This window comes from Girardinichthys multiradiatus, chromosome 19 (genome assembly GCF_021462225.1).
Source record: "Girardinichthys multiradiatus isolate DD_20200921_A chromosome 19, DD_fGirMul_XY1, whole genome shotgun sequence".
In the NCBI taxonomy this organism is placed as follows: Eukaryota; Metazoa; Chordata; class Actinopteri; order Cyprinodontiformes; family Goodeidae; genus Girardinichthys; species Girardinichthys multiradiatus.
In genome coordinates this window covers 24,484,824-24,508,515 of record NC_061811.1, presented here as the reverse complement: position 1 = coordinate 24,508,515, position 23,692 = coordinate 24,484,824, and the positions used below count along the sequence as shown (strand labels likewise).

The 23,692-nt window shown below is 37.4% G+C and overlaps 1 protein-coding gene across 18 annotated transcripts in view; it reads right to left on the bottom strand.

The window, feature by feature from the left end:
- Positions 1–834: 834 nt before the first annotated feature.
- Positions 835–23,692, bottom strand: part of LOC124855180 (titin-like) — a 39,242-nt gene continuing 16,384 nt past the window's right edge. For 8 of the 18 annotated variants that reach the window (XM_047344807.1, XM_047344816.1, XM_047344811.1 and 5 more), the window contains 13 exons: positions 17,552–18,354; positions 11,524–17,431; positions 7,685–7,762; positions 6,989–7,030; positions 6,829–6,897; positions 4,763–4,810; positions 4,547–4,597; positions 4,192–4,236; positions 3,277–3,318; positions 3,089–3,130; positions 2,963–3,007; positions 2,854–2,883; positions 835–2,751 (listed from right to left, as the gene is read on the bottom strand). In XM_047344807.1, the coding sequence (XP_047200763.1) occupies positions 2,666–2,751; positions 2,854–2,883; positions 2,963–3,007; positions 3,089–3,130; positions 3,277–3,318; positions 4,192–4,236; positions 4,547–4,597; positions 4,763–4,810; positions 6,829–6,897; positions 6,989–7,030; positions 7,685–7,762; positions 11,524–17,431; positions 17,552–18,354 (7,289 nt within the window). In that variant the 3' untranslated portion in view covers positions 835–2,665. Of the gene's footprint in view, positions 2,752–2,853; positions 2,884–2,962; positions 3,008–3,088; positions 3,131–3,276; positions 3,319–4,191; positions 4,237–4,546; positions 4,598–4,762; positions 4,811–6,828; positions 6,898–6,988; positions 7,031–7,427; positions 7,481–7,570; positions 7,763–11,523; positions 17,432–17,551; positions 18,355–23,692 lie in introns of those variants that run through there. The other 10 variants (XM_047344808.1, XM_047344822.1, XM_047344826.1 and 7 more) reach the window with 8 other exon arrangements.

Genomic DNA, 23,692 nt, shown 5'->3' with positions numbered 1-23,692 from the left:
GAGCATTTCACACTTATTAAAAGCACACACTTTATTTTACATTTGATTTTTCTCACATTTTCTAAAGCCAAGCTGCAGTTTCCACTCCTCTGATTGAGTGCGCCATTCTTCACCTCCAGATAAGAGTGGGAGACATTTGTCATTGTAATGATTTATACTGAAATTCCCATATGCTTCCTGAGTTTTAGTGTAATGAAAAACATTAAATAGAAACAGAAATATTTGAGCTTGTATGCAATAAAGATGCCGAAAAAAGCGCTTATCACCTTTCTGGTAATAGAAATAACACCTGGGTGTGCTTTTAACCCTCTTTACAGGAGAGTGGGAAGAGTTTCCTCTTTGTGAGGAATCTGTCACTGGTGTAAACTGATTTGCATTAACCCTAGTCTTTCTATATAAGGGGCATGATGACCTGACATTTGTATGTTGTGGAGGGATCTCAACTCTTACCCTGCAAAAGCCTGAATTATCAGTAGTAAAGATAAGATCAGTGATCAGTTATTACCTTTATGTTGTAACCTAGTTAGTAATTAACTACTATTGACAGTGATATCAAACATATCAAAACACTTCCCATTTAAGACATATTAATCGAGAAAATTTGTAAGGAGATTTGTAAGGAGAGCTCCAACTCCTTTATTTACTCAATGTTTCTCTGAAAATTCTCCCTTTTTTTAAGGGTTACAAAAGTAGTTCACAAAAACAATTGGGACCCTCTAACCTTTCGAAATGTAGGGTTTAGCACTAAGAGTGGCGTTTGTGGTTGTAGTGTGGCAAAATGTGAAAGCTTCAACTTTTGGAAGGCACTGTAGATAGACAATGGAATAACACAGCTGCCACCTAAAAAAACATACTTTATTGTCATTGTTATAGATGTCGTGGTTGGAATCCTGAAGGAAAAAAAATTTACAGTACAATGTTTAAATGACAGTTAAATGACAGTGACTGTTTCTATTGTCAAATATACTGAGGGCATGCCTGACAACTTTAAACATACAATTTTACAGCAGGGAAAATGCAGTTCCAGTGGTAATGGTTCAAGATAAAATAAACATTTTTATTTTGTTTATTAAACTATTTACATTATGTTTGTCAAATAAACTGTGTTTCTGGTTCCAAATTACTTGAAAGCTTCAAGCATTCCTGCTATTATTTAGGTTTTAATTAGGAGGAAAACATCATGTAGGCTCAACATCTGAGAGCATAAAACACACACGCAACATGCACAGGTTATTAAAAGACTGACATCCCAAAGATACCATAAAACCAATGGGATCGTCAAATACTAAGTATTGCACATTCTTCTACAATATCCAAAGAGAGGACAACTCACTGTCACATATGGACAAACCAACCACATCTTTTATGAGTATTTTTTAAACATCGCTCTAAATCGTAGCTTTTACAGTTTAATTTACTGGAAAGCTGCAAAGTTTGCCCCATTCTTAGACTATTAATTTAATTTGAAGCTGGATGTAGTTTTACATTTGACTCAGGTTTGGTGCCTTAAATCAGAACACTCCTGTCTTCTGTGCAGCATATGGTGCAAAATCCATTGAACCATATGCAGCTGGTGAGGCTCATTCTGTGAGCATCTCAAAAATTCTGTGTTGCCAGGTCAAAGTAGGACCGCAGCTCAGAAAATATTTAAGTCTCTGCATGAAATCAACCATGCAGTCACTAACATTGCTTATCAGAAGCAATGGATATGCAAATCAGTTGTTACTGCATAACCAATGTCAGGTTTAGCCCTCAGTAAACATCTCACTATCAGGATGTTTCCTGCTCAGGTTATGACACAGGTCTCCACTGTATTGTAAGATGCATTTAATAGGTTTGCATTGTTATATGTACATAGCAAAACACAGACAAATTTACCTGGGCTTAAGTACAAAAGAACCTACTTACCCCAAATATATCAAGTTTCTTCTTTGTGTACACAAATAAACAGCCGGTAACAATGTCATATGTTTGGACAGTCAAGGAATTACAGAGACCAGATGGTAAAAACCATCACAAAACCAACCTAAACTCAAACCTGAGAGTTCAGGACATGTAGTAGCACCAATGTTTAAACAAGCACTTGGTGCAGATGGTTCTATTAAATAAAACTTAATTGCAGGTATCATCCTGCCATTCAGTCTGGGAGCTCTCAGATGCAACGCGTGGTCATTCCATCTCATAACTGATCTACTACACATAACCTAAAAAATATGGTAAGAGGAATTTGTTTTGGAAAAAAAAACCTTAAAATTAGTGAGATGATGACAAGATGAAGATAGAGAATAGTTACAAATATTTAACCTTGTAGTACTGCATCAAAATGAATTATTTTCTGCAGCCGTATAGGCTTTTTCTATATAGACTGAGTCCTAGGAAAGTGATTTGCAAAAGATTTGCAAATATTACTGCAATGCAATTTGTTGTGGAAAGAAATGGAAATAAAAGATAAAGGCAATGCCACTGTATTCATGTATTCAAAAAGAGAGCTCAACCAGGCCTGAAAACACATAAATAAAATCAGTCCTTCACAGTTTACCCTGATGTCCTGCTCTGACCTCCAGTTGGACCAGTAAACAGGTGCTGCCATTTCCCTGCAGCCCAGGGTCTGATAGGACCATGTCATTATCAGTAAGGTAACGTAAGATTAGATAAAGACTAGGAGTTAAATGTGCAGAGGGGAGAAGGCGTAAAACGGAAACTGCGCCTCATCCTCATCCAGGAAGAAACACTGGAAGTACGGCAGCTCATCTGCAGAGAAACATACCAGCACAACTGTTCTTATCATCTTTTTAATTTTCCAATCTGAACAGTTGTGTATATTTTATTCATTAAGGGGGAATTCATGCTTACCATCCATGGGAAAGCTGTCCATAAGCTTTTCTGTTAACAAGAGGGCATAATGTTAACCCAAACATTTTACATAATTATAAAACCTGAAATTGCAGCAACTATTCAGTACCTTCAGCCTTCTCCTCCCTGGCAACCTTCTTCTCCCCAGGTTTTCCTAAATTAACAGTTTTGTACATAAATAATTGAAGCCACACTGATAAGAACTATACAAAAGAACATTGTTTTAAATTTGTACCTGTCTTTGCCGGCTCCTGTTTCTCTTTAAGAACTCTGTCTTCTGCAAATTGCAACACATTTAACAAATAACTGTTTACCACCATTGCATAATTACTTAGTTTAAAGTGTTTCTGCATTTTTTCAAATAAAGGTTTTTGCTTAATTTAGTTAAAGTATGTTGGCAACAAAGATGTTTTTATACTTTACCTTTAACTTCTTGCTTAGTGGTCTTCTTCAGAACAACTTTTTCTGAAAAGCAAGAGCAGAGCAACAAGTATAACAATTTTAGTTCTGATGCTTTTAATGTAAAAAACCTAAAGAAAGTATGAAACATAAATAAATCACAATCAGTCTTTCCATTGTTTTCCATAGCAGAAAAGTAATATTAAAATAATCTTTTGAGATAAATAGAATCAACATTACCATATGTGGATGATGATGTAGTGTGTGTAACAGCAGAGTGTGACTGCTGTTTTAAAAAGAAAATTGACTACTTTCTTGACATAAAAATACCTTTCTAACAGGAACATCTCAAATGGATGTGTAGCACCTTGCTGTCTACACTTAAAACAAAAATGGAGCAAGCACTCTTACTTTCCCCAAAGATCTCCCAAATAGGTGAGATTCTTGACAGTAAGTAGATATAAAAGGCAGATTTTTCCTCATCCACCAAAAACAATCTCTGTTAGAAACACTTCTTGCCCCAAAATGTTGAAAAACAATTGGAATGGGGCCTCTGTGGATGTTAAAATGTATCCATGAAAGTATAATTATTTATAACCTTGAACATCTAGTTCAAACCTTGAAGCCAAAAAAAGAAATTAAACAGTCTTTACCCTGGCATCTAACGGCTTTAATCTCCTTTCGAGCAATCAATTTACATGAAACTGCTGTCATTTGATAGGAACCTGCCTTACTTCAACTTTGTGTTGAGTGTCAAATTATAAAATCTAGGTAACAACTACACAATAACAAAATGATAACTGTAAAAAAAAAATGATAACTGTAAATTGTCATTGTAATTAATGTGTCAATAAACCACGTTATCACCAGGTAAATATAGAAATTACAGAATCTATTATTTTCACTCTAATTTTACAAACAACCATTTCATTTTATTACCTTTCTTCTTTTCAGCAGGTGTTGGTTTTTCCTTAATAACAGTTGCTGAAAAACAGATGAATTAATATAATTAGTCTTTTTCATTTTCTAAACACACTGAAACGTTTTGGCCTCATTTACAACAAGGCAAAATACAAGAAAAAAAAAACATTTTCTGGTGCAATCACAGGAATAAAATCAATAGAGATGTTGAACTGAATTCTAAACATTTCTATAAAACTGTCATCTACAAATATAAAAAACGTCTAATAACTTTAGAATACAAACATTTTTTAAACTACTAAGATATTAGTATAACACAAACATCATGTGTTGATATAAATAAAAAAAGAGAAATATCTTGAAAGACTCAAACCTTTCTTGGGAGTGATTGGTTCAACCTTCTTCTCCTTAAGAACCTCAGCAACTAAAACAGATGATGTAAAAAAAAATAAACCAGGTTTCTGATGAGGATTTCACACAAAAGATTTGTAATAAAGGTAAAACAAATAAAAAATGCAAATACACTAGTATGAAAAATACATACGTTGTTGTATAAAACCAACCTATAGAGTTTCAGCTAATATACTACATTTTTCTACTTTTTCCACTTTCACTTTTTCTTTTGGAGCCACAGGAACTATAACAGAAACAAGATTTTTACTTTCTGTTTTGGAATTAATGTTCAGAAGTCAACAATGTAAACGGAGTAGTTAGAAGCTTGGTTGTTTTCATAGGGATGTCCTCATCAGTCCAAGGTATTGGCTCATGGTCCTGATCAAGGCAATTTCAAAAGATTTCTATTGGGAAGCCCAAATTAAACATTTTGGGCATGCAGCCTTGTTTTGTGCAGCCAGTTTCCTAGGAGGGGTACTTATTTATTTTCTATTATATTCATTGCTCTACCTTACCTTAGGTAAACATTGACATTTGTGCTATCCTCTAAAACGTCAGACTCTTGGCTAAAAGCTGATATAAACCACTTCTACGAACACCAAACAGTTAAAACAACAAGCAGTTGAATCAGAAAGTAATCAAACTCCACAGAATGCCCTCACCCTAAAACTTGGTCTTAGATGCCCTCCCGGCAGCTTGTACACACACAATTTATCGCAATCCAACCAGGATTTAGCAAACCAGCAGCAAAAGAAGACCAAATGTATCACTCACGAATGAAAAACATAATCTAAAAACGTTTTTATCCTTCATAATGTTCTCTTCTAAAAGAATAATCTGGCATTTCGTTATTTTTATCAAGTAACTACACCTCCCAATGTTCTTTTCAAGCGGTACAAGTTGATTCGACAAAAGAAAAAGTCTGCATCACATGTCTTCCTCTTTACACAGTTGGTAATTGGTGGGACTAACATCAATGTCTTTGGTATAATCTGATTCTATTGGCTCTACGGATTAAAAGGAGGGGTCGTTTGTGCAATTCGGACCAACCAAACTCGAGTTATTGCTCTGCCTAAAGCTGCCTGTCAGTGAATGTGAATGCTGTTGGAGCAAAAGAGAGCAGTTTCTCCATTTTTTATTAAGAATAGAAAATAAATAACCGTAATTTTAAAAATGAATATGTTAAAACTAACTATTTTAGACATGTAAAAAACGTTTATTAAGTTTTCCAAGTAAAAACATTTTTTTTTTGTAAATGGTGCCAACATGTGCCATACTGTGCCAGTGGGCAAAATGCCTAGGTATGTCTTTACTGCAGGCTCTGTAACTTTGCTTTAGTTTACCTCAGCTCCATGAATCATTGCACAGGTAATGTCCACAAGTGGATTTAGGGTTTTCAAAAGTTTGTAGCTTTATTCATGATATTTGTAAAAAGTTTATATACTGTACAATTAAAAAATCTCTTGCGGGAGAAAAAAACCAATTTTCTTTTCTCTTCCATCCTCATTATCTCTGGAACAATAGCAGCTACTGTGATATTTACACTTCTGGTGGAATCTCACAAGTGTTAGCTTTACTTTGATACCAAGATTATTTATTTAGAGTTTGGAATTGCTGAGAAAAACTCAAATCAATTTGGGCATGTTATTTCGAGCATAAACCTCAAGAAAGGCCCTTCGGGCTTAAGAGGTTAAAAATCCTAATCTATTTTTTTGTGGCAAAACAGTGTTATAGATTTTTCACATTATTCTATTGATCAAACCTAGGTTTTCTGTTTACAATCTTTTCCAATGGCATCTACAGGGAGAGTGATTTATAGAAGATTGTAGCTGATATGTTGAGTCAAATATATGTTTACAAACAAATAAAACTATGCATGTTTTACATGAAGTGCAGCAACAACATCATAGCAGCTTTCCTAACGGGGTTAACCTGTGTTGGATCAGCATATCGTGGCTTTCTTGCAGGAGCTCTGGTTAGGATGAGAAATGTTTTCCTGTCAAGTAAAACGAATGTCACAGAGTCTGGAATGCTGATTGATGAGTGAGTCGTAATACCGGTGAAATAGTGTTGACTGTACTGCACTTCAAAAGTCACATGAAATTCATTGTATTAAATTTGATTAAATATTTAGACTGGGATTCTGTATCAGCTGATGACTATTCTTACATGGCCAGGATTTTTATCAGGGACAAAAAGTCTGCATTGGGACATCCCTAGTGTTATAACTCAGAAAATTTAAGATTAGCTGTAAAGACGTACCTTTCCTCAATGGAACAGCCTTCACTTTTGTCTTTGTCATGGACACATTTCTGTCTGGCATTTCCAGCTCTGTAAAAAAAGAAATGTTTATTGAAAGTGAAAGCTGGACTTAAGCAGCATCTAACACCTCATCTAATTATGAACGTAGCAATTGTCTTACTTTTCACTGTCGGCATCTTTTTGGTTTTGATTGGAGCTGTTTCTATGTAAAGACATAATGATTTCAACATCTTACAAATCTAAGCACCAGTATAAGTCAGTCTTACCATCAATGTATGTAAATGTTCAGATTTCAGCACTATAAAGGGCTACAGCTTATACCTTTCAACATAATATTTGTTCGTAATTTTGTATGACTGCTTGTTTTTGTACTTTTCAAGCCTTATGGGCATTAACTGGAAGGATTAACACCATTCTGAATAAACACAGTTTCATTTTACACAATAACAGCAAAACAGCAAAGAAGCAAAACAACATTAGAAACCTAAAGTTGCAAATAAGCTCCACCAGGGTATAATACTGGCCATATAGTATATGAATTTATTATTCCTTGAAGAAGCTTGCTTAAGTTCTCCATAGAAAAATTAACACCTAAAAACATGAAAAGAAACTACTTACAGTATAATGTGCTTGTATTTCTTTTTGCAAGTGCCTTAAAAAATTCATAAGTGGCTTGCATAAACCAACATGTTGGAGCAAAATAACAAAACTTGATTTAGAATCAAAAACAGTCCCGATTTACCTTGTTCAAGCTCCTCTGTATTTTTACTCCCATTTTTGAATTGAGAGCTGTTTGTGAACTGCATCCTGAATAAAACACACAATAAATATCTAACAATAGTGCAAATTGTCTCACCAGGTTTTGTTACATTAAGATGATCCTTCCTGAGGACAGATGCAAACTCCCGCTTAATTGTTCTTTTGGGCTTGATGTCTGAAACAAAAATACAAAGAGTAAAATGCCCGGTCATGCTATTGTTTGGAAGGAAAATTGCTGCACCGCTATTTGGAAGACTTCACAACCAAACTGCACTTCTCTGATAACATGTGTGTCTCTCTGGTCCTATTTTCCTTCTTCCCTCCTAGGCTTTCCTATGTTCTCCTGTTTGAAAACAATTTAGATTTATTTTCCTTGTATTTTTATTGTCTTCTTGTCTTCTTTCTTGAGTCTTTTTCACTTCTTAAAGATATTCAATATCTTTAACAACTTAAGAGATATTTATAGCCTTGGAGACAGTCAGAAATCTGACGCTATACCACACTGATGCTCCTCATTATGATCACTGAAATGTATAACCATACCTGAATGCAGTTACAATGTTACGATGAACTACTTATTTAGATGCCTGTTGATACCTATCAAGTAACATTCTTTAAAGTTAATGGTCATATGTTATTTGCGTATGTTGGTAACCTTGAGTATGTTCCTTTGAATTGCTACTCTCTGAGATGTTAACAAACAAGTTTAAAACAATAACCTTGGTATGATAATATGACACACATGTAAAGTAAGTAAGTAAGTAACATTTATTTGTTAAGTGCCTGTCTCAGACAAAACCATCACAAAGCGCTGTACAGAAAATCAATTAAATAACTATTAAAATGAAATGCCATAAATAAGATAAAATAACATACAATAAAACACACAATAAAAATAAACATTTAACAGAAAGCCTGTTTAAACAGGAAGGTTTTTAACTGCTTTTTAAAAGTGTCCACAGAGTCTACTAAACGAAGCTGTAGAGAATGTTCTGATCTAAGTCTTTTTAGTGTTTAAAACAAGGCAGTTGCTGGAAAGCCAATCACTAATCTGGGATAAACATTGGACTAGGGTGAACAACCTATCCAGCTGACGAGGATTAAAAGACATAGAGTTGAATTTCATCAGCATAAAAGTGATAAGAAATGTCATTAAATGATTGAATGATGCTAGCTAAAGGAAGCATACAAAAAGCAAATAACAATAGACCCAGAACTGACCCCTGTGGAACCCCACAAATTAGAGAGGCGATCCTAGAAGTCACCTTGTTTGGCATGACAGAGAAAGTCCTCTCATAAAAATAAGAAGTAAACCAATCCAGTGCAGAATCAGAGATACCAGCTAAAAACCGTCAGCCAATTTAATAAAATGTTATGGTCAATGGAATTGAATAATGCTCTAAGATCAAGTAAAATTATTACGGAACAATTCCCTGTATCAGAAGCCATTAAAAGATAATTATATTTTCTTTTCTTTTCCTGCTCTCGGTGGAGGTGGACGCTTTTTCTCTGTCTCCCGCACCCCTCCCATATCTGCCCTGCTTCAGCTCTGTATCTTGTCTTTTTTGTCTTTTTTGGAGCCTCTTTTTGCACATCTTCCATATTCTTCCAAGATATGGATTTGGTCAGCTGGTCTCTCAATGCAATTGATCAAATTTTCTCGACGAGAAGACAGGGGTCGGGAGAGCCCACTTGCCCGGACGGGACATTTTTCTCTAGATACACGATGGACTCCTGGCAGAAGTGGAGGATTGTGTGTCTGTCGAAAATGTCAGTCGAGGATGTTGAAGATGTGTATATAATTGGATGTTTGATATCAGGATTTCTGCTTTTTGGAGTCAGCGGTTACCTGGCATATCGAGAAATTCGGAGAGTGTCAGCAGCTGTTCTGGCAATTGCGAGGCTGTCTGGCATGTGTGATGGGATTTTCAGAGCGATCAACACTCAGACTGAGATGTTACGTGAGCTGAATCGCAGACTGGATGTGATCCTTACACAGGATTGCAGGCAGGTTGCAGTTCCTGGACTCAGGGGTGAAATGGGATAAATCTTGGAGAAAGTTGTTCGCTCGGATCTGGCAGAAAGACCAGAAATTTGGCTGTTTGGATTCGCCTTTGAGAAGCACCAGCGAGACTCTCAAGGCTGACAGAAAATTAAAAGTCAGCCTAACCCAAATAATTATTGTTTTTCTGAATATGGCTCTCCTGCACGGCCTTGTTGTGCTGGTTATCTTCAACTTCTCCTGGAAGTTATGTAAACATGATGCTTCTGCCCCCTCCCTTCCCTGAGGACATCTGTGGACCTGCTCAGAACTTGGCCGGTTGATGTATTCCAACGAACCATCAAGGACAATGGCCTCTGTGACAGTGCTTCATGGACTTACTTGCACACACACACATGCTCAAGATAAACATATGCACCCCCACACCACCTTCACCGTTCCCGGCATGATGTTGTTTTGTAAACTTGTTGCTTCTTTGTGCTGAGGTTTTTTGCAATCTCAAACTGTATCCTGCTAAGGATAAAATGTGAAATATGATTTTTTTCACTCTACTTACCTAATGTGGCCTCTTTTCTCATCTAGCAAGGGCAGCACCTGTGAGTGGGCAGCAAAGCCTCGGTGACCCGTCCCCCCCTTGTCTTGTGTCATGATGTATGTTTGGATGGGTTGTACTGGAATTCTAATTTCCCCTCGGGGATCAATAAAGTATCTTTGAATTGAATTGAATTGAATTATAGACCTTCAAAAGAGCAGTCTCAGTGGAGTGCAGTTTTTGAAAGCCAGACTGAAAAGGGTCAAAAATCTGTAGCTTACATAGTAGATCTCTGAAGTGACTTTCTACAATTTTTCTAACAATTTACTACAAAAAGGCAGTTTTGAAACTGCAAATAATTACCAACAGAACTGCCATTAAGATTGGGTTTCTTTAGAATTGGAGTTACCTCAGCGTGTTTAACATAGTTTGGAACTCTGCGTTAGTGAGCTGTTAATGATTGACAACAATGAAGGACCAATGCTGATAAGACCCCCAGACCAGATGGAGGATGGTAAAATCTCTAAGGAGCATGTACAAAACACAGAACAGAAAACCCATATCGAGCGAGAGCCCAATCAAATTAATAAAGCCTGAATCAACTTGGTTAAATTTAGTTTATCTTTTTGTTATGTTCACCATCTAATCTTTCAACTAGCTTTTTTTGTTTTGCCTTGGTGCACCTGCGTTAGAGACGAGCCAGTTATCCAGCAAGTTTAGTATTTGGTATTGCTGGCAATTCGGTTCTGGATTCTAAAGATTAAGTTGTTATTACCCACTTGCCACATGTGATATTGCAGTGTTAATGCCAGCAAAAAGTAAAAAAACTGTTTTTGTTTAGTTTACAGCTGAAAAAGATGAGAATAGTAATAAATATAACAAGGTAGTGTCAGTGCATTGACCATTACATGCTGTGCACAGACAAGATGCCTTGTGGGTATTATGAGGGACACAGCTGTGTTTGTATTTTATAAAAGAAAATGAAAACGGTGCTGTTCATACACTATCAGGGACACTGGAAATCCTATGATGGTTATTAAATATAGGCTATAGACTGGTAATCAACTAATACACAGCACATGTTGTCTCAAGGCATTTCACAACAGTCAGGTACATACATTCCAATTAATCCTAACAATTGAACAGTGCATTCGGAGTTAGCTTTTTATTCAAATAGAATAAAAAGTTTTTCTATATAAGGAAACCCAGCAGATTGCATCCAGTCAGTGACTTGCAGCATTCCCTCCTCCTATATATATATATATATATATATATATATATATATATTTCAAACAGATGTGTGGGCTTAACTTCACATCTACTTAACTTTTCCTTTTAAAATTATTATTTCAGAAAAGTTTTCTTTAAGAAATTTCTTTGGGAAGTTTCTTTTTGTCCTTACCTTCTTTAGGTTTCTTTACTTCTCTTTTTTCTGTTGGGCGTTTTCGCTCAGATTTTCCTTCTGTTGAAAGTTTAGTTTGTTCTCTCTTATCGACCATTTGTTCTTTTGGAGTCTTCTTTGCCTTTGTTTCCAGTTTGGCAGATTTCTTAAATTCTTTCTTCTCTTCGGGAAGTTTCTCAATCTTTATTTCTTCTTTGACAAGTGTATTTTCTTCTTTCTTCTCTTTGGGAGGCCTCACGGCCTTTGTTGCTTCTTTTGGAGGCTTCCCAACCTTTATTTTTTCTTCCACAACTTTCTTATCTTGCTGCTTTTCTTTGGGTGGCTTCTTGACCATTATTTTTTCTTTGGGAGACTTTTTGACGACTGTGACCTCTTTAGGAGACTTCTCAGCCTTTATTTCGTCTTTGGGAGGCTTCTTGGCCTTTATTTCTTCTTTCAGAGGCTTTGGGACCTTTGCTTCTTCTTTGGGAGGTTTCTCAGCCTTTACTATTATTTCTTCTTTAGGAGGTTTCTCAACCGTTTGTTCTTTTTTTGGAGGTGTCTTGACCTTTATTTCTTCTTTAGGATGCTTTGGGACCTTTGCTTCTTCTTTGGGAAGCTTCTCTACCTTTATTTTTTCTTTTCGAGGCTTCTTGACCCTTATTTCTTCTTTGGGAGCCTTCTCAATTTTTATTTCCTCTTGTGGAGACTTTTTGAACTTTATTTTTTCTTTTGGAGGCATCTTGACCTTTCTTTTTTCCTTGGGAGGTTTCTCAACCTTTATTTCTTCTTTGGGAGGCTTCTCGACCTTTATTTCTTCTTGTGGGGGCTTCTTGACCTTTATTTCTTCTTTGGGAGGCTTCTTTAACTGTATTTCTTCTTTTAGAGGCTTCTTGACCTTTATTTCTTCTTTGGGAGACTTCTCGACCTTTATTTCTTCTTGTGGAGGCTTCTTGACCTTTATTTTGTCTTTGGGAGGTTTATCAACTTTAATTTTCTCTTGTGGAGACGTCTTGACCTGTATTTCTTCTTTGGGAGGCTTCTCAACCTTTATTTCTTCTTTTCGAGGCTTCTTGACCATTATTTCTTCTTTGGGACGTTTCTCGACCTTTATTTCTTTTCGTGGAGGCTTCTTGACCTTTATTTCTTCTTTGGAAGGTTTTTCTACCTTTATATCGTCTTTGGGAATTTTATCATCCTTTATTTCTTCTTGTGGAGGTTTCTCAAGCTTTATTTCCTCTTGTGGAGGCTTCTTTACCTTTATTTCTTCTTTGGGAGGCTTCTCAGCCTTTATTTCTTCTTTAGGATGTTTCCCAACCTTTATTTCCTCTTGTGGAGGCTTCTTGACCTTAATTTCTTCTTTGGGAGGCTTCTTAACCTTTATTTCTTCTTTTAGAGGTTTCTTAATCTTTATTTCTTCTTCGGGATGTTCCTCTACCTTTACATATTCTTTAGGATGTTTCTCGACCTTTATTTGTTCTTGTGGAGGCTTCTTGACCTTAATTTCTTCTTTGGGAAGCATCTCAACCCTTTTTTCTTCTTTTAGAGGCTTCTTCAACTTTATTCCTTCTTTGGGATGTTTTTCGACCTTTATTTCCTCTTTAGGAGGCTTCTTGACCTTTATTTCTTGTTTGGAAGGTTTCGCGACCTTTAGTTTTTCTTCAGGAAACCTCTTGGCCTTCTCTTCTTCTCTGACATGCTTCTTCACCTTTGCTTCTTCTTTGGAAGGTTTGTCAACCTTTCTTTCGCCTTTGTTAGGCTTCTTGACCTTTATATCTTCTTTAGGATGTTTATCGATCTTTATTTCTTCTTGTGGAGGCTTCTTGACCTTAATTTCTTCTTTAGGAGGCTTCTCAACCTTTTTTTCTTCTTTGTGATATTTCTCTACCTTTATATCTTCTTTTGGATGTTTCTCGACCTTTATTTCCTCTTCTGGAGACTTCTTGACCTTAATTTCTTCTTTGGGAGGCATCTCAACCCTTAGTTCTTCTTGTTGGGGCTTCTTGACCTTTATTTCATCTTTAGGAGGCTTCTTAACCTTTATTTCTTCTTTTAGAGGCTTCTTGATCTTTATTTCTTCTTTGGGATGTTTCTCTACCTTTATATCTTCTTTAGGATGTTTCTGGATCTTTATTTCTTCTTGTGGAGGCTTCTTGACCTCAATTTCTTCTTTAGGAGGCTTCTCAACCTTTATTTCTTCTTTGTGATGTTTCTCTTCCTTTATATCTTCTTTAGGATGTTTCTCAACCTTTATATCTTCTTTAGGATGTTTCTGGATCTTTATTTCTTCTTGTGGAGGCGTCTTGACCTTAATTTCTTCTTTAGGAGGCTTCTCAACCTTTGTTTCTTCTTTGTGATGTTTCTCTACCTTTATATCTTCTTTAGGATGTTTCTTGACCTTTATTTCCTCTTGTGGAGACTTCTTGACCTTAATTTCTTCTTTGGGAGGCATCTCAACTTTTATTTCTTCTTGTTGGGGCTTCTTGACCTTTATTTCGTCTCTAGGAGGCTTCTTAACCTTTGTTTCTTCTTTTATAGGCTTCTTGATCTTTATTTCTTCTTTAGGATGTTTCTGGATCTTTATTTCTTCTTGTGGAGGCTTCTTGACCTTAATTCCTTCTTTAGGAGGCTTCTCAACCTTTATTTCTTCTTTGTGATGTTTCTGTACCTTTATATCTTCTTTAGGATGTTTCTCGACCTTTATGTCTTTTTGTGGATGCTTCTTGACCTTTATTTCTTCTTTGGAACGTTTTTCTACCTTTATATCATCTTTGGGAATTTTATCAGCCTTTATTTCTTCTTGTGGAGGTTTCTCAAGCTTTATTTCCTCTTGTGGAGGCTTCTTGACCTTAATTTCTTCTTTGGGAGGCATATCAACCTTTCTTTCGTCTTTTATAGGCTTCTTGACCTTTATATATTCTTTAGGATGTTTCTTGACCTTTATTTCTTGTGGAGGCTTCTTGACCTTAATTTCTTCTTTGGGAGGTTTCTCAACTTTTATTCCTTCTTTTGGAGGTGTCTTGACCTTCAGTTCTTCTTTGGGAGGTTTCTCAACTTTTATTTTGTCTTCAGGTAGCCTCTTGGCCTTCTCTTCTTCTCTGACAGGCTTCTTAACCATCGCTTCTTCTTTGGGAGGCTTCTCGATCTCTATTTCGTCTTTTAAAGGCTTCTTGAGCTTTATTACTTCTTTGAGTGGTTTCTCAATCTTTATTTCTTCTTTGGGAGGCTTCTCAACTTTTATTTCCTCTTGTGGACGCTTTTTGATCTTTATTTCTACTTTTAGAGACTTTTTGATCTTTATATCTTCTTTAGGATGTCTCTCAACCTTTATTTCTTCTTGTGGAGTCTTCTTGACCTTTAGTTCTTCTTTGGAAGGTTTCTCAACCTTTATTTTATCTTCAGGTAGCCTCTTGGCCTTCACTTCTTCTCTGACATGCTTCTTAACCTTTGCTTCTGCTTTGGGAGGTTTGTCGACCTTTATTTCTTCTTTTAGAGGCTTTTCAACCTTTATTTTTTCTTTAGGAAGCTTTTTGGCCTTCTCTTCTTCTTTGACAGGCTTTGGGAGTTTTGTTTCTTCTTTGGAACGATTCTCAACCATTACCTTTATTTCTTCTTTTGGAGGTTTCTCAACCTTTATTTCTTCTTTGGGAGGTCTTTCAATCTTTATTTCTTCCATGGTGAGTTTCTCAATCTTTATTTCTTCTTTTCGAGGCCTCTTGACCTTCATTTCTTCTTTGGGAGGTTTCTCAACCTTTATTTCTTCTTTGGGAGGCTTCTCAACTTTTATTTCCTCCTGTGGAGGCGTTTTGATCTTTATTTCTTCTTGTAGAGACTTCTTGATCTTTATATCTTCTTTAGGATGTTTCTCAACCTTTATTTCTTCTTTTGGAGTTTTCTTGACCTTTATCTCTTCTTTTGGAGGTTTCTCAACCTTTATTTCTTCTTTGGGAGGTTTCGCAACCTTTATTTCTTCTTTGGGAGGCTTTTTGACCATTACTTTTACTTTTGGAAGTTTTTCAACCTGAATTTCTTTTTTGGGAGGTTTCTCAACCTTTATTTCTTCTTTTAGAGACTTCTTAACCTTTCTTTCTTCTTTTGGGGGCTTCTTCATCTTCATTTCTTCTTCGAGAGGCTTTAGGACCTTTGCCTCTTCTTTGAGAGGCATCTTTACCTTTATTTCATGTTTGGGAGACTTCTTGACCACTGTTTCTTTTTTAGGAGGCTTCTCAACCTTTATTTCTTCTTTGAGAAGTTTCTTTTCCTCTTTCTTTTCTTTAGGGGGTTTCTTTTCTTCCTTCTGTTCTTTCTTAGGCTTTTCTGACTCTTTTGTTGGTTTAGGAGGCTTCGGTTCTTTTTTCTCTTGTTTCACTGCCTTTATTTGTGCTTTGGGAGGTTTATCAACCTTAATTTCTTCTTTTCGGGGCTTCTTGACCTTTATTTCTTTTTTTGGAGGTTTCTTAAACTGTATTTTATGTTTTGGAAGCTTTTTGGCCTTCATTTCTTTGACAGGCTTTACGACCTTTGCTTCTTCTTTGGGAGGCTTCTCAACCTTTATTTCTTCTCGTGGGGTCTTCTCAACCTTAATTTCTTCTTTTGGAGGCTTCTCAACCTTTATTTCTTGTTTGGGAAGCATTTCTAGCTTTATTTCTTCTTTGGGAGGTTTCTCAACCTGTATTACGTCTTTGGGAGGTTTCTCAACCATTATTTTTTCTTCAGGAAGCCTCTTGACCTTCTCTTCTTCTTTGACAGGCTTCTTGATCTGTGCTTCTTCTTTGGGGGGCTTCTCAGTCTTTACCTGGATTTCTTCCTTGGGAGGTTTCTCAACCTTTATTTTTTCTTCAGGAAGCCTCTTGGCCTTCTCTTCTTCTTTGACAGGCTTCTTGACCTTGACTTCTTCTTTGGGAGGCTTCTCAGCCTTTACCTGGATTTCTTCCTTGGGAGGTTTATCAACCTTTATTTCTTCTTTGAGAGGTTTCGCAACCTTTATTTTTTCTTCAGGAAGCCTCTTGGCCTTCTCTTCTTCTTTGACAGGCTTCTTGACCTTGACTTCTTCTTTGGGAGGCTTCTCAGCCTTTACCTGGATTTCTTCCTTGGGAGGTTTCTCAACCTTTATTTTTTCTTCAGGAAGCCTCTTGACCTTCTCTTCTTCTTTGACAGGCTTCTTGATCTGTGCTTCTTCTTTGGGAGGCTTCTCAGCCTTTATTTTTTCTTTGGGAGGTTTCTCAACCTTTATTTCTTCTTGTGGGGGCTTCTCAACCTTAATTTCCGCTTTTGGAGGCTTATCAACCTTAATTTCGTCTTTTGGAGTCTTCTCAACTTTTATTTCTTGTTTGGGAAGCATTTCTAGCTTTATTTCTTCTTTGGGAGGTTTCTCAGCCTGTATTACGTCTTTGGGAGGTTTCTCAACCTTTATTTTTTCTTCAGGAAGCCTCTTGACCTTCTCTTCTTCTTTGACAGGCTTCTTGATCTGTGCTTCTTCTTTGGGAGGCTTCTCAGCCTTTACCTGGATTTCTTCCTTGGGAGGTTTCTCAACCTTTATTTCTTCTTTGGGAGGTTTCTCAACCTTTATTTTTTCTTCAGGAAGCCTCTTGGCCTTCTCTTCTTCTTTGACAGGCTTCTTGACCTTGACTTCTTCTTTGGGAGGCTTCTCAGCCTTTACCTGGATTTCTTCCTTGGGAGGTTTCTCAACCTTTATTTCTTCTTTGGGAGGTTTCTCAACCTTTATTTTTTCTTCAGGAAGCCTCTTGGCCTTCACTTCTTCTTTGACAGGCTTCTTGACCTTGACTTCTTCTTTGGGAGGTTTCTCAACCTGTATTACGTCTTTGGGAGGTTTCTCAACCTTTATTTTTTCTTCAGGAAGCTTCTTGACCTTCTCTTCTTCTTTGACAGGCTTCTTGATCTGTGCTTCTTCTTTGGGAGGCTTCTCAGCCTTTATTTTTTCTTTGGGAGGTTTCTCAACCTTTATTTTTTCTTCAGGAAGCCTCTTGGCCTTCTCTTCTTCTTTGACAGGCTTCTTGACCTTGACTTCTTCTTTGGGAGGCTTCTCAGCCTTTACCTGGATTTCTTCCTTGGGAGGTTTCTCAACCTTTATTTCTTCTTTGGGAGGTTTCTCAACCTTTATTTTTTCTTCAGGAAGCCTCTTGGCCTTCTCTTCTTCTTTGACAGGCTTCTTGACCTTGACTTCTTCTTTGGGAGGCTTCTCAGACTTTACCTGGATTTCTTCTTTGGAAGGCTTCTCAACCTTTATTTTTTCTGTTGGAAGCTTCTTGGCCTTGTTTTCTTCTTTGACAGACTTTGGGACCTTTGCTTCTTCTTTGGACGGTTTTTCAACCTTTATTTCTTCTTTGCGAGGCATCTTGACCTTTATTTCTTCTGTGGGAGGCTGCCTTTCATCTTTTTTTCCTTTGGTAGGTCTTTCTATCTTTATTTTTTCTTCAGGAAGCCTCTTGGCCTTTTCTCCTTCTTTGACAGGCTTCTTGACCCTGATTTCTTCTTTGGAAGGCTTCTCAGCCTTTACCTTTATTTCTTCTTTGGAAGGCTTCTCAACCTTTATTTTTTCTTTTGAAAGCTTCTTGGCCTTGTCTTCTTCTTTGACAGACTTTGGGACCTTTGCTTCTTCTTTGGACGGTTTTTCAACCTTTATTTCTTCTTTGCGAGACATCTTGACCTTTATTTCTTCTGTGGGAGGCTGCCTTTCATCTTTTTTTCCTTTGGTAGGTCTTTCTATCTTTATTTTTTCTTTTGGAATTTCACCTTCTTCTTGTTTGTCTTTGAGATCCTTTTTCTTTTCAAGAATTGGAGCTTCCTTTTCTTTAACTCTATTTTTTGGAGGCTTCTTAACAGACGTGTCTTCTAAAACAAACAGAATGTTTGTTAATTAGTTTTAACTTTAAGAACTCAAGATTCTACACTTTTGTTTTGAATATTCAAATTAAAACAGCTCTGTGATATGCTCTCCAAAACATTGTCTTTTTTTTGTTCTTAAACAACTTTGTAACAAATACAGGTCCTTCTCAAAATATTAGCACATTGTGATAAAGTTCATTATTTTCCATAATGTCATGATGAAAATTTAACATTCATATATTTTACATTCATTGCACACTAACTGAAATATTTCAGGTCTTTTATTGTCTTAATACGGATGATTTTGGCATACAGCTCATGAAAACCCAAAATTCCCATCTCACAAAATTAGCATATCATTAAAAGGGTCTCTAAACGAGCTATGAACCTAATCATCTGAATCAATGAGTTATCTCTAAACACCTGCAAAAGATTCTTGAGGCCTTTAAAACTCCCAGCCTGGTTCATCACTCAAAACCCCAATCAGGTAAGACTGCCGACCTGACTGCTGTCCAGAAGGCCACTATTGACACCCTCAAGCAAGAGGGTAAGACACAGAAAGACATTTCTGAACGAATAGGCTGTTCCCAGAGTGCTGTATCAAGGCACCTCAGTGGGAAGTCTGTGGGAAGGAAAAAGTGTGGCAGAAAACGCTGAACAACGAGAAGAGGTGACCGGACCCTGAGGAAGATTGTGGAGAAGGGCCGATTCCAGACCTTGGGGGACCTGCGGAAGCAGTGGACTGACTCTGGAGTAGAAACATCCAGAGCCACCGTGCACAGGCGTGTGCAGGAAATGGGCTACAGGTGCCGCATTCCCCAGGTCAAGCCACTTTTGAACCAGAAACAGCGGCAGAAGCGCCGGACCTGGGCTACAGAGAAGCAGCACTGGACTGTTGCTCAGTGGTCCAAAGTACTTTTTTCGGATGAAAGCAAATTCTGCATGTCATTCGGAAATCAAGGTGTCAGAGTCTGGAGGAAAACTGGGGAGAAGGAAATGCCAAAATGCCAGAAGTCCAGTGTCAAGTACCCACAGTCAGTGATGGTCTGGGGTGCCGTGTCAGCTGCTGGTGTTGGTCCACTGTGTTTTATCAAGGGCAGGGTCAATGCAGCTAGCTATCAGGAGATTTTGGAGCACTTCATGCTTCCATCTGCTGAAAAGCTTTATGGAGATGAAGATTTCATTTTTCAGCACAACCTGGCACCTGCTCACAGTGCCAAAACCACTGGTGAATGGTTTACTGACCATGGTATCACTGTGCTCAATTGGCCTGCCAACTCTCCTGACCTGAACCCCATAGAGAATCTGTGGGATATTGTGAAGAGAACGTTGAGAGACTCAAGACCCAACACTCTGGATGAGCTAAAGGCCGCTATCGAAGCATCCTGGGCCTCCATAAGACCTCAGCAGTGCCACAGGCTGATTGCCTCCATGCCACGCTGCATTGAAGCAGTCATTTCTGCAAAAGGATTCCCGACCAAGTATTGAGTGCATAACTATACATGATTATTTGAAGGTTGACGTTTATTGTATTAAAAACACTGTTCTTTTATTGGTCGGATGAAATATGCTAATTTTGTGAGATAGGAATTTTGGGTTTTCATGAGCTGTATGCCAAAATCATCTGTATTAAGACAATAAAAGACCTGAAATATTTCAGTTAGTGTGCAATGAATCTAAAATATATGAATGTTACATTTTCATCATGACATTATGGAAAATAATTAACTTTATCACAATATGCTAATATTTTGAGAAGGACCTGTATAGTGGAATCGTTAGGGTCACTGTCCATTTCGTAGAACTTTTTGTTCCCAGGTTTTAACATCCTGGCAGATATCTTGAGAAATTGGTTAATGGCTTCGTCCTCTCTGAGTGGCATTTCAGCCTATGTACGTACAAGATTTGTTTCTCTGTAGATAATCATACTCTCCCACCAGCCTCATCCATTTTCTTCAAAAGTTCATTCAATTCTGTTTCTGATGACTTTGTTGATTTCTTTTGATTTCCCCATAACCTCACACAAGGGGCATTGTATTAGCTTGTTTTTGTGAGCCTTAAAACAGGTGTGCCTCTGTTTAACTCGGAGGTCGTGAATTAATCTTACTTTACGCACTCATGTCATCATCTGGGCTTTCCCAAATTGTCCAAAGGTATAGTAATCTTAATGTTTGGATTACATTTCAGATAGTAAAATATATGCTTATGTGTCATTTTTGGCATATGGAAATACAAAATTGTGTTTTTATATGACATTTCAAACAGAAATGTCTAGAAATAAATAATTGTCTAGAAATAAATAATTGTGTTATCATGAGTAAATTGCCAGGACAGTATCAGCTGTGACAATCCACATTTCCTTTATTTTCTTTCTTATCTGTCCGTTCAAAGGCCTCTGTGCCCTTTCGCATCTTGAACATTAGCATCTGCATCGGGTGTGAGCTTTTACTGCTTTGAGGCTTGATCCAGTAGGCTAGATATTCCTGCAGCAGGCAAAGTGTGCTAAGGACACTTGGAAAATATTAGCCATTGATTAAAGCATTCAAAAAAGTCCTATTTGATGAAGATGTATTCGTCGTTATAAATTCAGTTATTGTGCAGTGCAAGTTGTTTTTAGAAGACATTCTTCCATTGAGTTTTTTGCCCACAGGTTAACAGTTTTAAAAAGGGTTGTGTGGATTGTGTTTAAGTAGATTTATGCATCGGAAATTGAAAGAGAGACTTTGGACTCCGAAAGGAGTCATGCTGAGTGCAGTGCAGCGTTCATTCAAAGCAAGTTTCATCTACAACTCCACCTCAGAACTTTTATAGGTTTATGTGTCTGTTTGTATCTGTGTTTGGGTATCTTTAGACACACTTTGATAACTGATAACTTTACCTACTATAATCTTATTATAGTCTACCATATCAAAATGGGGTTATGTGACGCCAGCAAACAATCTACCAGCAGCAGATCACTCGTGGTTATTTTGATTTATCAGGGTTTATAATCGCTTCTGTCATAAAAATCGACTGGCCAAAATGGAGATAAGAACCACAAGAAAAACAAGGTGTAATAGAAAACAATCTTTAGAAAAACAGATTGAAATGTATTTAAATCAAAATTTGAGCCTTTTTGTATATATTTTCTCAATAATAAAAACGTTAACAGAGAAATGAAAAGGTAGGGATTTTAGCCACGAGGCAAGCCACGTAGAAACGTTACGTGGGGGTGTCAAGCAATAAAAAAACTGACATGAGACAAATATTACATGACTTATAAATTGTTCTATGGCAAATTCCCTTAAGTCAATCCAAACTTGGCAGAAATGTTCAACCATAATGGATTTTAAATACTTTCACAGAACATCATATCTTATTCTGCCATCGAGTTTATGGGAGGAAGGAAAAGGAGTTCCACTCACAATAACAATAAACACTGATTCTGTTATGGTAATTGTGCTTTATAGTGTATGGTAAGTGACTCCAAACTAAATGGAAAGGTGTTACTGTAATGAACTATGAAGGGATCTCAACATCTTCGTCGGCTTCCAGTTCACTTGTTCCATAGAGATGAAAGCAAGCCATGGTCAGCATTACAACCTGAAGGTCTACAATCATAAAGTGATTTTTTCACAGCAGGTGCATTTTACAACAGAAATAAATTCTTACAAGCCATTTTTAAGCACAGGCTTTAATAATAAACAAAGCTCTAAATCCTGCAGTGGTAAGGAGGGGGGGGGTTATTACAAGAATGGCCCAAGAAAATGAGCTAGGTTCCTGCAGTTAGTGAATACCCACCTTTTGAGTAAAATAGCTCCTTAAAGGCCTCACTCTCTTAGTAGCTGTTAGCTCAACTTATCCAGGAGAACCCTTTCCTGTTTCTCTGCGTCTCACACACAGGTGTAGTATGAAACTATACAAAAAATTATCCAGTTTGTGATGTATTGTGATTGTCATGTAAGAAAATGAAGTCATGATAAAAACCTTTTCCACATGTAATGTGACATTTATCCTTTAAAATTCAGCTTAAAAACATACAAATCTGGGGGAAAATAATATAGAGAATTACATAGGTGCACAACCTTAAACTAATACTTTGATGGAGCACATTTTGATTCAATCTCAACATTCAGTCTTCTTTGAGAGGAGTCTGTCAGACTAACACCTATTGATTTCATTATATTTGCCCTTTCTGCCTTGCAAACGTTCTCCAAATATCTCGTATTGTGAGAACATTTCTTGTCCACAGGCCTTTTGACATGCTCTTAACTCTGGTTAGGTTGTTTTAAATCTTAAAGTTTCCTCTCATAAAGTACATTTAATTTGAATATGGATGCATGTTTGGTGATAAAAAGCAATAGTTTCATTCGTATAAAAGGAATGGTATGGTGTTGTTTTGGGTGGTGCTCAGTGTTTTCTGTTCCAAACAAACATTTTTACAAACCGTAACACATATTTTTTGTCATTTTAGCAAGGCTGCAAGACCTCAAATCCCTCCTGCCTGTTGGAGTTCTGAGAGTTTCTTTCTGTTCACCTGTTTTACCTGCTACTAACCCCATCCAACCTCTTGATGGCACCAGACGCACGGTAGGAGCTGAGTCCACAGGTGTTCTCCATCAGCCTCATCAGGAGAGGAGCTAAAGTACCCAACGTTGCCAACACTCCGGCGCCTGAGTGTTAACCTGCAGTGGTAACTCTAGCTGGCCAAGACAAGTCTCCTTGTGATTATTTTCTGAGTACTTACCTTCTCGTGTCCTCCTTCCCAGGTTACCTCCAATTCCGAGATTCTCATCCATTCTGCGTATGCAGAAGATCCAGACTCTCTCTCTGCAAGATAACTTCACGGATTATCTTCTCAGTTGGCTGCATGCGGGTTTCAAGTCTCCTCAGGCTTCCTGTGAACGAACCTGGCTCACCCTCCACCGTGCTCCCCTCCAAGATCATCCACCTGGTATCACCTCCACCTCAAGTGCAATTAAAACAGAATTACCTGGACCATTCACTTCTCCTCCCCCCTGGCAGATCTCCTAATAACCCTCTGTAAGCAAAAATATATCAAGATCAACAACCTAGAATTTTACCTGTCACTTACCATTGATCTCTTCTCCATACAGCGGCGTGTTCCGGTTTCTCCAGCAAACAAAACATTTCTTAATAAACTTGTTAAAACGTTTCATGTTTTCCTGAGTGTATTTCTGCATTTGGGTCAAAGCAGCTACAAAAACGTTGACAGAACCCTCAGGCCAATCTGACCCAGCAGATACACTCAGGAGGACTCTTTCAGATCATAGCCTCCAGATCCAGTCCCACGGAAACTCACTTTGATCCCTCCTGGAACATCAACACCACACACACCAACAGA